This window comes from Globicephala melas, chromosome 17 (assembly GCF_963455315.2).
Source record: "Globicephala melas chromosome 17, mGloMel1.2, whole genome shotgun sequence".
Lineage (NCBI taxonomy): Eukaryota > Metazoa > Chordata > Mammalia > Artiodactyla > Delphinidae > Globicephala > Globicephala melas.
In genome coordinates, this window is record NC_083330.1 from 12,520,982 (window position 1) to 12,535,187 (window position 14,206).

The window sequence follows — 14,206 nt, forward strand, 5'->3', positions numbered from 1 at the left end:
TACTCTGAACATAAGCATTTCTGCTATCCTAGGGCCATCAGGGAATTCTCCCTTCTACATGTTAGTTTTATTTCATGTCAATTATTTTATTATTTTCAAGTGATCAACGTTCCAAACTAGCCTATATTTCTTTCTCAGTTTTTTCTTTTCTAATGAGTTTTTCTTTTGCAAGGAAGTCATAGTGTGGAGAGTGAGTAAAGATAGAGAAATCAGTAGGAAATAGGGATGGGAAGATAGCTCATTAGACGTCAGGGAAATGTGACCAGTTCCTGCTAATAATGAAGACAGTCTGGGGCACTCAAGACAGTGGCTCGGAATATTTCATTACATAGAGCTTATACTAGACCAAAGATATGCAGTCTGTCTTGATTAATGGTCACCACAAGCATCCCCTAGTCATGACTGTTGCCACTGTTCTGATGAGTGTGGGTAAGGCTGGTAGTGTGAATGGTTTCTTTTTTTTTTTTTGAGAAGTCACAATCTGCCAAATACAATTTGAATAGGCCTACATCTTTTAAAGAAATTGAGAGGTGGGGGAAGTGGAGAAATGTTGGTCAAAGAGTACAAACGTTCATTTATAAGTTGAATATCTGGGGATATAATGGACAGCATGGCAACTATAGTTAATAATACTGTATTTTATACTTGAAAGTTGTTATGAGAGTAGAACTTTAATGCTCTTACCATAACAACAATAACAACAACAAAGTGGTAATCATGTGAGGTGAAGGATGTGTAAACTAGCCTTATTGTGGTAAACATTTCACAGTCCTCACATTGTGCTCCTTAAACTCACACAGTATGTCAATTATATCTCAATAAAGCTAGGAAAAAGCCCCAAATTGACTGTAATAACAATAAAAAAAGAAATTGAATCAATAATTAATAACCTTCCAAAACAGAAAACACCAGGCCCAGATGGGTTCAGTGGTGAATTCTACCAAACATTTATTGAAGACTTATACCAATTCTCTACAGCCTCTTCTAGAAGATAGAAATAGATGGAATACTCCTAACTCATTCTCTGTGGCCAGCATTACTCTAATACCCAAACCAGAAAAAGACATCATAAGAAAAGAAAACTGTAGATCAGTAGCAAATTGAATCCAACAACGTATAAAGAGAATTATACACCACGACTAAGTAGGATTTATACCAGTTATGCAAAACTGGGTTACATTCAGTGTAATTCATTCAAATATAATTCATTGCTTTAACAGGCTAAAGAAAAAAATCGTCATTATCATCATTATCAATAGATGCAGAAGGATTAAACAAAATCCAACACCTTGTTCATGATAATTGTCAGCAAACTTAGAGGGGGACTTCCTCAACTCCCTAGAGAACATCAACAAAAAACCTACAGCTAGCATTTAGTGATGAGACACTAGCAACTTTTCTGCTAAGATAAGAAACAAGATGAAGATGTCCCCTCTTACCACTCCTCAACGTCATTATGGAAGTCCTAGCTAATTCAGTAAGGCAAGAAAAGGAAATAAAAGGTACACAGATTGGGAAAGGATAAATAATACTGCCTTTGTGCACAGATGACATGATTGTAGGAAATGTGAAAGAATCAATCCCCCACCACCAGAAACCCTCCCCCCGCATATTAATAAGCAGTTATAGCAAGCTTGCAGAATACCAGGTTAATACACAAGTCAATCATTTTCCAATATACCAGCAATGAACAAGTAGAATTTGAAATTTAAATGCAATATCATTTACATTAGCACCCCCCCAAAAGAAACATGTAGATGAAAATCTTACAAAACATGTACAAGATCTATATAAGGACAACTACAGAACTCTCATCAAAGAAATAAAATAACTAAATAAATGGGGAAATATTCCATGTTCATGGATTGGGAGACTCAGTATTGTCAAGATGTCAGTTCTTCCCAACTTGATCTATAGATTCAATGCAATCCCAATAAAAATCCCAGCAAGTTATATTGTGTATATCAACGAACTGATTCTAAAGTTTATATGGAGAGGCAAAATACCCAGAATATCCAACAGAATACTGAAGAAGAAAGAACAGTCAGAGAACTGACTTTCTATAAAGTTACAGTAATCAAGACAGTGTGGTATTGGCAAGAGAACAGACAAATAGATCAGTGGAACAGAATAAATACCCTAGAAATAGACCCAAACAAGTATAGTTAACTGTTCTTTGACAGAAGAACAAAGGCAGTACAGTAGAGAAAAGATTGGACATCTACATGCAAAAAAGTGAATCTAGACACAGACATTACACCCTTCAAAAAAATCAACTCAAAATGGACCACAGAGCTTCCCTGGTGGCGCAGTGGCTGGGGGGTCCACCTGCCGATGCAGGGGATGCGGGTTCGTGCCCCGGTCCAGGAAGATCCCACATGCCATGGAGTGGCTGAGCCTGCACGTCAGGAGCCTGTGCTCCACACCGGGGAGGCCACGATGGTGGGAGGCCCACGTACCGCAAAAAAAAAAAAAAAAAAACACCAAAATGGACCACAGACGTAAAGGAATCAGGCTCCCTGACTTCAGACTATACTACAAAGCTACAGTAATCAGAACAGTATGGTACTGGCACAAAAACAGAAATATAGATCAATGAAACAGGATGGAAAGCCTAGAGATAAACCCACGCACATATGGTCACCTAATCTATGACAGAGGAGGCAACAACATGTGATAGAGAAAAGACAGTCTCTTCAATAAGTGGTGGTGGGAAAACTGGACAGCTACATGTAGAAGAATGAAATTAGAACACTCCCTAACACCATACACAAAAAATAAACTCAAAATGGATTAAGGACCTAAATGTTAAGACTGGACACTGTAAAACTCTTAGTGGACCGCCTGGAGGGGTGGGATAGGGAGGGTGGGAGAGAGGGAGATGCAAGAGGGAAGAGATATGGGAACATATGTATATGTATAACTGATTCCCTTTGTTATAAAGCAGAAACTAACACACCATTGTAAAGCAATTATACTCCAATAAAGATGTAAAAAATAAATAAAACTCTCAGAGGAAAACATAGGCAGAACACTCTGACATAAATCACAGCAAGATCTTTTTTGATCCACCTCCTAGAGTAATGAAAATAAAAACAAAAATAAACAAATGGGATTGAAACTTAAAAGCCTTTGCACAGCAAAGGAAACCATAAACAAAACAAAAAGACAACCCACAGAATGGGAGAAAATATTTGCAAACGAAGCAACCAACAAGGGATTAATCTCCAGAATATACAAACAGCTCATGCAGTTCAGTATCCAAAAAACAACCCAATCAAAAACTGGGTGGAAGATCTAAATAGACATTTCTCCGAAGAAGACATACAGATGGCTAAAAAGCACATGAAAAGATGCTCAACATACTAATGATTAGAGAAATGCAAATCAAAATTACAAGGTATCACCTCACACCAGTCAGAATGGCCGTCATCAAAAAAATCTACAATGAATGGTGGAGAGGGTGTGAAGAAAAGGGAACCCTCCTACACTGTTGGTGGGAATGTAAATTGGTATAGCCAATATGGAGAACAGTATGGCGGTTCCTTAAAAAACTAAAAATAGAACTACCATATGACTCAGCAATCCCACTCCTGGGCATATACCCAGAGAAAACCATAATTCAAAAAGATACATGCACTCCAGTTTTCACTGCAGCAGTATTTACAATAGTCAGGACATGGAAGCAACCTAAGTGTCCATCAGCAGAGGAACGGATAAAGAAGATGTGGTATATATATACAGATACAGTGGAATATCACTCAGCCATAAAAAAGAACAAAATAATGCCATTTGCAGCAACATGGATGGACCTAAAGATCATCATACTGAGTGAAGTCAGACAGAGAAAGATAAATATCATATGATATCGCTTATATGTGGAATCTCAAAAAAAAAAAGGTACAAATGAACTTTTTTACAAACCAGAAGTAGAGTCACAGATGTAGAAAACAAACTTTTACCAGGGGGTAAGTGGGGCAGGGGGAGAGATAAATTGGGAGACTGGGATTGACATATACACACTATTATATATAAAATAGATAACCCGCTGTACAGCACAGGGAACTCTGTAATGACCTATATGGGAAAAGGATCTAAAAAAAAAAAGTGGATATATGTATATATATAACTGATTCACTTTGCTGTATACCTGAAACTATCACAACATTATAAATCAACCATACTCCAATAAAGATTAAAAAAAAAAAAGGACCATAGACCTAAATGTAAAATGCAAAAACTATAAAACTCCTAGAAGATAACATTGGAGAAAACCTAGAAGAACTTGGGCATGGCAATGGCTTTTTAGATTCAATGCCAGAGCACAATCTATGAGAGAAATAATAGATAAACTGGACTTCATTAAAATTAAACTTCAGTGCTCTGCGAATGACGGTATCAAGAGAATAAGACAAACCATAGACTGGAAGAAAATATTTGCAGAAGACACATCTGACAAAGGACTCTTATCCAAAGTACACAAAGAACTCTTAAAACTCAACAAGAAAAGAAACAACCCAATTAAAAGATGGGCAAAAGATCCAGACACTTCACCACAGACAGACAGATGGCAAATAAGCATATGAAAAGGTGCTCCACATCATTTGTCATCAGGGAAATGCAAATCATGTGTCATCAGGGAAATTCAAATTAACACAAGAGATACCACTACATACCTATTAGAATGGCCATGGGACTTCCCTGATGGTCCAGTGGTTAAGTCTGCCTTTCAGCACAGGGGACATGGGTTTGATCCCTGGTGGGGGAACTAAGATCCCACATGCCCCAGGGTAACTAAGCCTGTCAGCTCTGGAGCCTGTGCACCACAACTAGAGAGCCCACATACCACAACTGCTGAGCCTGTGTGCCACAATGAAAGATCCTGCATGCTGCAGCTAAGACCTGACACAGCCAAATAATTTTTTTTTTTTTTTTTTTTTTTTGCGGTACACGGACCTCCCACTGTTGTGGCCTCTCCCGTTGCGGAGCACAGGCTCTGGACGCGCAGGCTCAGCGGCCATGGCTCATGGGCCCAGCCGCTCCATGGCATGTGGGATCCTCCCAGACCGGGGCACGAACCTGTGTCCCCTGCATCGGCAGGCAGACTCTCAACCACTGCGCCACCAGGGAAGCCCTTAAGTTTTAATTTTTTCAAAATAAAGTTGGGGTAACAATTCTAAATGTTTTAAGTAATATATTCAACTCCATGGTCAGATAGGCTGTTGGCCCACTTTGAATGGCTATGATCCAAAAGAATGACAATTCCAAGTGTTGGTGAGGATGTGGGCACACTAGAACCTTCTTACAATGTGAAATGGTTCTACCTCCTCCAAATGCTAAACATAGTTACCATAACACCCAGCAATTTCACTCCTAGGGAATATACCCCAAAGGGATGAAAACATATGGCCACAAAAAGACATGTACATGAACATTCATAGTAACATTATTAATAATCTCCAACGAAAAACAGTTCAAATGTCCATCAACTGGTGAGTGCATAGGCAAAATGAGAGATATCCATATGGCATAGTATTACTCAGCAGTAAAAACAACAAAAAACAAACAGAAAAGAACTACAGTTGACCCTTAACAACATGGGTTTAACTACATAGGTCCACTGAATAGTTTTTTTTTCAATAAATATAGTACCTGTTTTTCCATTTTACAGATCTTTAAACTTAAGTGTGGGGGAAGTCTGTGTTTGATTAGAGATCACAGTATTTGGAATCTTTAGAAGTAGGGTTTGAGTCCTGATTCAGTCCACACTGTTTCAGCTTCCTGCCCTTGGGTGAGTCATTTATCATTTCCTTTGTTTTTGAGGCAGATAGCAGTATGTGGATTTTCAACTGCACAGGGGGTCAGCATCCCTAATCACCATGTTGTTCAAGGGTCAACTGTACCGATACATGGTACAACATAGATGAACCTCAAACACATGCTAAGTGACAGACACAAAATATTACATTGTATAACTCCATTTATATGGAATCTCAGGAATGGTAAATCTCCAGACTGAAGGCAGATCAGTGTTCACATGGGGTTGGCAGGTGGGAGTAGGGAGTGATTTTGCCAGTGAGCACAGGGGAACTTTTTGAGCTGATAGAAATGTTGTAAAACTTTGTAGTGATTGCGCAATTCTATAAAAATCACTGAACTGTGAACATTTATAGTGGGTGAATTTTACTGTATGTTAAATAACATCTTAATAAAGCTATTAAAAGACAGTCTTGGTTTAGTTCTGAATAAAACCATGTGAAATGGTGGATGTTTAAGGCTTCTCCCCGTGTGGCCTCTAGGTGCGTATGGCGAGACATATCCTGCCATCGAGGATGACGCCCTCCCTCTGCCGTCACAGCTGCCCTCTGCGAGGGAGCGCAGGAGGAACAAACTGAAAGGACTCGACTTTGTATGTATATGTCCTTTTCTTTTTTCAAGTTTAGGAACGAGAGGTCTGGGTTCTGACCCATGCTAAATTGGTGTAGTCCAATGAAGAGAGAACTTGCTCTGGAATAAGGTGGACATTGGTCTGAACCTAGGCTCTACCACCAAATACTGGATGACCGTGAGCAGGTTATTGGACTCAGAAGGTCATCTGAGTTACAGCATATCTGTAACATTCCTTTTATTGCTGAGTAATATTTCGTTGTATGGATATTCCACTATTGTTTATCCATTCAACAACTGATGGACATTTGGGTTGTTCACAGTTTTTCTGTTATGAATACTGCTGCTTTTAACATTTGCATACAAATTTTATAATGTTTTCATTTCTTTTGCTTGTGTGTGTGTATACACACACATACCTAAGAGTAGAATTGTTGGGTTACATACTAACTACATTTAACATTTTGAGGAACTGCCAGACTGTTTGTTTTCCAAAGTGGCTGCACCGTTTTACATTCCCACCAACAGTCTATGAAGGTTCCAGTTTCTCTACAGGCTGGCCAACATTTGTTAGCGAGTGTAAAGTGATATTTCATTGTGGGTTTGATTTGTATTTTCTTGATTAATGATGTTGAACATCCTTTCTTGTGCTTCTTAGCCATTTGTCGATCTTCTTTGGAGACAGGTCTATTCTTTGCCCATTTTCAAATCAGGTTGTCTTTTTATTGTTGAGTCCTAAGTTCTTTATAGATTCTGGATACAAGTCCTATATTAGATATATGACTTGCAGATATTTTCTTGATGGTGTCCATCGAAACACAGAAGCTTCTAATCTTGACAGAGGTACAGCTTATCAATCTTCTTTTTTTGCTTGTGTTTTTGGTGTCGTATCTAAGAAACCATTGCCTAACCCAAGATCATGAAAGTTACTTCTGTGTTTACTTCTAAGAGCTTTATAGTTTTTGCTCTAAAAGTTACATCAGTGAATCCACTTTGAGCTAATTTTTGCAAATGGTGTGAGGTATAGGGGTCCAAATTCATTATTTACACTTGGATATTGTTATTCTGGTACCATTTGTTGAAAAGACTCTTCTTTCCCCTAGTGAATTTTATTGGTTTTTCTGCCCGTAAGTATAAGGGCTTATTTCTGGACTCTTCTGTTCCATTCACCTATGTCTATCCTTATGCCAGTACTACCCTGCATTTATTTTTGGCTGCATTGGATCTTCGTTGCTGCACATGGGCTTTCTCTAGTTGCAGTGAGCGGGGGCTACTCTTCGTTGTGGTGCACACGCTTCTCTTGTTGCAGAGCATGGGCTCTAGGTGCACAGGCTTCAGCAGCTGTGGCTCACGGGTTCTAGAACGCAGGCTCAGTAGTTGTGGTGCATGGGCATAGTTGCTCCGTGGCATGTGGGATCTTCCCGGACCAAGGCTCGAACCCATGTCCCCTGCATTGGCAGGCGGATTCTCAACCACTGCACCACAAGACGGAAACCTCCCGTCTTGATTTTATAGCTGGACTGATTCTTAGCCCATACGTTGCAGTTTTTTTCCTTTTGTGTTTTATAATTCCCCACCTTTATCCAGTCTGGCAGCATTTATATGTTATCACAAATGCTAACCCTTCATCTAAGCCTGCATGGATAAACATCAGGAGTTAGAATATAAATGCTATAGATTTTCATTTGTTTATATTATGTTCATCACACTATACATTTACCAAGGGCAAGAACAGGTTTTGACTCACTGGTTTATTCTGAACATATTTCACATTAATGATCGTTTCTTAAGTTCTCTTTTCTTAATTACAGGATAACAGTCATCCTAACGTACCACCAGATGGTCTCTCTTTAAAATCTGTATCCAGTGTAAATATCGATCAACTTAGAATGAGAAACGAGGAACGAATGCGAAAACTGAATGAACTTCAGGATAAACCTGTTAATACAGGTAAATGGCCACGTTTAATAGCCAACAGCAGATTCTGTGAGAACTCTTAAACCTGCTTCATGGAAGTTTTCACTAATGGCTGAGGGACAGAGGAAATGAGTTTTGAAAGCCTTTGAGTTGTAGGGCCTAGAACACAGTAGCTATTCAGCAAAACCAGGACGAAGGATTAATTTTGCATCAGATTCTTTCTGCCAGAGGGGGTACCCTTTTTTGAGTGGATTCTAAACAGATAAGTTTCTGTGTATTAAATATATCCAGGCTTTGCTTTCAGCAGGGAAAATGTTGATCAGTATTGGCATCTCGCTTCCCTGCTGAAGTGAGAGATTATCAGAAGTCAACTTTAAAACCTTGAGTTCTTTGTGTAACACATCTATTATAAATCTGTAGTGCTACAAAGAAAACTTTTTTACCTTTTTACTTGGGCTTCTGTACATAGATATAAACAGAAAATAGATATTTTTTGCTTTAAGTCAAAGTATATAGTCTTCTCATCATGCTGGGCGTTGGCCGTCTCTCACTGCTTTGGTGAACAGCAGGTTAAAGCTTATCACTGAGCACAGGCAGGCAGGATGCTTCCTCAGGCAACTAACGAGCTCCTCTGCCAGCCCTAGGCCACCTTCCTTATGGAGATGCTGTTAGTCATTAGGATAATGTGACAATATTATAGTAATAAGCCTTATTAATTAGCTTTAGCAAATAGCAGAGTGGTCTATTTGGACAATTCTCTTTATTGTGTTAAGCTACATTACAATAATTTTCTAATAGCAATTTTCTTAAGATATTTTTTAGATCCAATCTTTAATATTTGTTAATTTAAAACTATACTCAGTCTCTAGGAGTAAGCTGTCATGCATTCTGATGGTGGTAATTTCATACCAAATACCAGCAAACATGGTAAACTGATAGAGCAGTACTGTTCATATCATATCTGGAAAACTGTGGACAGTGGGAAAGGAATGCCTTCTTTTTGGCTAAAAGGCATTTTAATCTGTACTAAGAATTACCTATTCCTCAATTTCTTTTAGAACCAATAAGTTGAATTAATATTTAACAGGGATATATACTTGAGAGAAAATAGACCATTTGAAGACTCTCCTCTTTTTCAGAAGGCTTTCAACTTCTAAACTTTTTTTTTTTAACATTGTTCTTTCAAACAGGAGCTTTTTGGTACGATGTGGATTGATTACTCATTACATTGAGTGCATATGTCCCTTTGCTGAGGTAATCTTTCACAGACCAGGAGATGTAATTTAAAAAAGTAAATAAATAAAGAAATTGACATCACAGGGTAGGAAGACAGATTTTACTATTATTATTATAATAAGTAAAATACAGATATAGAAGTTGAGTATAACCAGTTAAAAGAATGCAACGTAAGAGCTATATCTCTTAATGGAGTAAACACAACTTCTTAGATAAGGTATAAGAATGGATGTAATTTCATCCCCTAATGCTTTCCTAAAATGACCTTATTTCCTCAAAGCAGTGTTATATTCAGTAGGCTAGGAATATTTCCAAAACCTTGCTAAATTAAAAACAAAGTTTTGCATGGCATCCCTCAGGTGACACAGAGTAAGACTGCTGACACTTCTACAGTCAACATTCGGTGCCATTGCCTTTGCTATCCTTGAATCCCTTTGGGTGCTGCTACCAGTACCATGGAGTCACCTTGGTCAGTTGATCGTTTTTTGTTTCTGTTCCTGGGTTTGCTTTCCTACCTCTAAAAGGAGGAGGTCTGAACAAAACAGGACAGTGTAGCACACAGTACTGCGGAGAAGCGCAGAGCTCTAATGGGTTAGACTACAGGAGACTTCTGTTCACATGACCTGCCTGCCGCCCGTGTTACCTGAGTCATGTCTCTCTTGCCTCCATTAGATGATGAGAGTTCACTGGTTGACCCTGATGACATCATGAAGCACATGGGTGACGACGGATCGAACTCTGTAGCAACTGAGCCCTGGCTCCGCCCGGGCACCTCAGAAACGCTGAAACGGTTCATGGCAGAGCAGCTGAGGCAGGAGCAGCAGCAGGTTCCTGTAAAACCAGGTACTTTCACTTGGCAGGGCCTGTCTACTGCACACGGTTAAAATAAATTGTATTTGGACCCAGTAGTGCCTTTTAAGGGGAAAAGAATGTGAAATCTGAACCTTAATGATATGTGCTACTTTTGGCCCATACTTGGCAGTTACTTATGTTCCATCTGTATATAAGGTGTAATTTTTTTCCATGATGATATATATGATGTATAGTATGTACATAAATAAAAGGACATGATTATTAAGTTATATAATGTAGAATTGTATAGAATTACTTTTGCACAAATTTTGCCATAAATTAGGATGGTAATGAGCTCTTGGAATCAACTACCGTATGTGCATTATTTAAAATTCTGCTTGTCAGTAAGATAAGGTGAATAAAACACAAGTGTCTTAACAGTACTGTAAAGCCAGAATACTTTGTCATATGTATGTCTGCTATTATCACTATTCAGAATAATTTTTCATTTAGTAAATATACTGGTTATAGCTGTTGCTATGTAATGAGAGAATCAAATGTGCTTATTTCCATGTCCTTTATTAACTACTGATTCAGTATAAATGATGGGAGTTAATGATTATATTCCCGTGAGCCATGCACTTAAGTGTCACATCTTTCTGCCTCTATTTTTGTGCCAATGAAGGCATTACGTTTGCTATTTATATGATTTAACTACTTATTGATAAAAATAAATTATTTTTATTACAAATGTCAATTTCTTATTTTAACTGGAATTGAGGTTTCTAGACAAGGTGTTCTAGAAGTTGAAGAGAGGCAGGAACACCCAGGGGTAAAGGATGGGGATTGGAATCCTTGCCGCGCCACTGTGGACCCTTGGGTGAGTTAGTTTTTCTAATCACTCCCTCCCTAAGAGGTGCCTTTAAAAAGGTAAAGACTAATTCAAATTCTTGGAAATAATTCTTAGAGTCCAGCACTGTGACTGACAGCTAAGAACACCCCCAGGCACTGATTGCACGTTTCCACTGATGTAATTAATGGGACACAAGATCAGATAGGTCTACCTCAAGTGTGAAACTTCTGATATTTTGAATTTCAGCTGCATGTAAATTGCATGCTGATGTTTGTAATCGAATCATTTATTTTACTTAAAGATTTTTCTTCTTATATCTTCATCTGAAAGTAATATGAAAGCCTCCATTTCTGCTAGAGAAGAGTCCTGATATGATACCATACAGTAACAAATCGCCAGGTCATTTGAAACACTTACCGTCAGAGGCCAGAAGGTCACGGTGGCTCCTGGCTGTAGCATCCAGCTGGGCTTGAGCAGGGCTGTGTCTTGGGGGTAATAAATGTAGTGCACTTACAAATGCTCTGTTCACAGTGACTACTCACGATCTAAGAGATGCTACAGCAAAGACCAAACACGTCTCCTGTTTTTTAACACAACCATCAAAATAAATAGTCTTGACATGTTCTATTTTCCTTTTCACGCTGTCATACCATCAACTTGGACTCCGAGGACACACGATGGCAGCCCTGTAAAGTGCTCCAAAGTTAACTTCAACTTTAGCTCCTTCTCTCAGGATTCAAATAGTGCAGCCTTATTCTGGGTTAATAAATACACAAAATATTAAATTATGAATAGCCTATAGTTGAGAAAGCAGGATATGGGGGAGGCTGTAATGCCAGAAGCTGGAAAGAAACTATCAGAACTAAAGAAAGAGCATCATTGAATTTACATGTAGCTGTGAATGAGAATATCCTTTTCCCGGTTGCATGGCTTTTAATTAAAAAAAAAAAAAAGTCAATGAAACATGGGGCTGTGGATTACACAGGTTTTGATTGCACTGATGAAATAATCCAAAAACTTTATTGACCTATAACCTGATTAGAATATGCCAGATGAGAATCAATATTGTACAGAAAGTTGTACAGAATTTTTTTACATAGAAAACTTTACATCTGTACCATATACATTTTATCCATCTGAAAAAATTTTCTACATCCACTGTTAATACGGAATGCTTGACAATCTTGTCATTTTGTTTAACCATCAGAGCACAATTCACAGTATGAACACATTTCCAGTAAATCTAACTTCCCCAAACCATGCCAGATTTGTTATTTTAATATATTCAACATTAAATTCTGTACATAGAGTAAAATCTAAATCAAGCCCCGCCACCCAAAAGAAAAGAAAAGGAAGTGACAGCAACCGAGAGTCATTTTGCAGTGATTCAAGTTTCAGTTCATGAAGGATCATTCTATTTTAATGGCTCATCTTTAAAAGCCCGAAGAGAAGTGTATTACAGGTGGTTATGTCAGCAGGGATATTTTCTACTTTCTTTGTTGTTGATCATGACAAGTGTCAGCCACAACAGCTTCTGGGCTTGTTAAACCCTCAAAGAAATCACCCCCTAAAAAGGGCAAAACCAAAATCCCCACAAAATAAAAAAGACAAAAAGCTCAACCCAGATGTTTAGTGCATTTGACAAAATATTATAGGTACTTAGCAAATGAATAAGAAAATAAAGAAAGAAAATAAAACAGTGCAGGAAGAACTATATAATGTTTAAGATTTTTATATTACAGACCTGCATCTCTGTACAATTTTTCACAGAAGGATGATTACCAGTATCTCAGATAGCCTGAGTGTGCAAAAATCTTCAGAATAAGAATACCATAGTTGCTTAATATCTTTTACCATGAACAATAATTTCTTCTTCTCCCCCCAACCCCCAATTATAAACATTTTATCCTTCAAAATACAGCTCTCCTGAGTTGTACTTCTTGCAGAAGTTCAAATCTTTACATCTAGAGTTCTTTGGGTAAGTTTCACTTCCACACCTGCCAGAAATATGTGGGGCTCTCCCTGCCACCGAGGACAGGGAAGGACACAGGAGCATATAAGCTGACACTGTGGGAAAAAAAGCTCGTGAACCCAACACGACAAACAATCCATCAGGTTACAAAAAGGGACTGGAGCACTGCAGGTTCGAGCTGAAGTTCTAAGCTTCTTTATCAGTAACCCTTAGACACTGCAATTCAGAGAAACCATTTTTCAGGTAGGAACCCTCAGCTCCGGCGTCCTTTTGAAGAACGGAGGGATGTAAACGCCAACAGAAAAATATTAACTTCCCATCATTGCTTGTTTGTTCCAAGTTCCTGTTCAGGTGGTTGTGATATCTGAAAAACTACTCCAATTCGCAGAAAAAATCTTCTAAGAACAGCACGAAGTTCAGGAATCAAGTCAAATTGCATAATTTCACATAAGAGAGGGTAGTAGAATGATGCGTGAGCTTTAAACTGGGGGGAAACGAATTTCTCTGTTAGTAGTGCTTGCACTGCAAACCACAGAACCTCAAAGTGCCCTGAGAGGCAACCCACTTGGGGGCAAGGCCCTGATGGGTGAAGACCGGAGACGCGTCTGCATAAAGCAGTGATTATTGATCATGCAACTGAAAGATTGAGAAGTGTTCAAAACTTAATACATACATTATTCACTTGGTTATCTATCCTTATTTTGAAAAACATTTTCCATTACATTTCCTTGACAAACTTATGACAAACGTTTAGTATTTATCATTGTTTTCCCTGGGTAATAAGCAAAAGAAGGAAGCCAAGCAAGACCCACAGCTGAGTTTTTATAAGCTATGGGGTACTGAAACTGCATCTTTTATTTGGTAAATAAAATTTTAATTTTTAGGGAAAATTCTACCTAATACTGCAATACAAAATATGAGGTCTCCAAGCAAAGATTATACCTTCTATATTTATAGTTCAACTGATACACTTTGTATTTTTGCTGTAGTTCTGAATACTAGTCGTCTGCCTATTTTCTGTCCTTTTCTGCTCTCCGCACCCCACAAGC

At 38.4% G+C, this 14,206-nt stretch overlaps 2 protein-coding genes across 9 annotated transcripts in view; one reads left to right on the forward strand and one right to left on the reverse strand.

Moving 5' to 3' along the window:
- CSPP1 (centrosome and spindle pole associated protein 1) overlaps positions 1–11,083 on the forward strand; it is a 112,338-nt gene extending 101,255 nt beyond the window's left edge. For 7 of the 8 annotated variants that reach the window (XM_060287013.1, XM_060287014.1, XM_030859611.2 and 4 more), the window contains 3 exons: positions 6,300–6,409; positions 8,199–8,337; positions 10,213–11,083. In XM_060287013.1, coding sequence (XP_060142996.1) covers positions 6,300–6,409; positions 8,199–8,337; positions 10,213–10,424 — 461 coding nt within the window. In that variant the 3' untranslated portion in view covers positions 10,425–11,083. Of the gene's footprint in view, positions 1–6,299; positions 6,414–8,198; positions 8,338–10,212 lie in introns of those variants that run through there. The other variant, XM_060287015.2, reaches the window with a different exon arrangement.
- Positions 11,084–12,186: 1,103 nt separating this feature from the next.
- The window catches only part of ARFGEF1 (ARF guanine nucleotide exchange factor 1), a 134,324-nt gene continuing 132,304 nt past the window's right edge, over positions 12,187–14,206 (reverse strand). Inside the window, exon 39 of the mRNA XM_030859606.2 lies at positions 12,187–13,641. Within this exon, the coding sequence (XP_030715466.2) occupies positions 13,477–13,641 (165 nt within the window). The 3' untranslated portion in view covers positions 12,187–13,476. The remainder of the gene's footprint in view (positions 13,642–14,206) is intronic.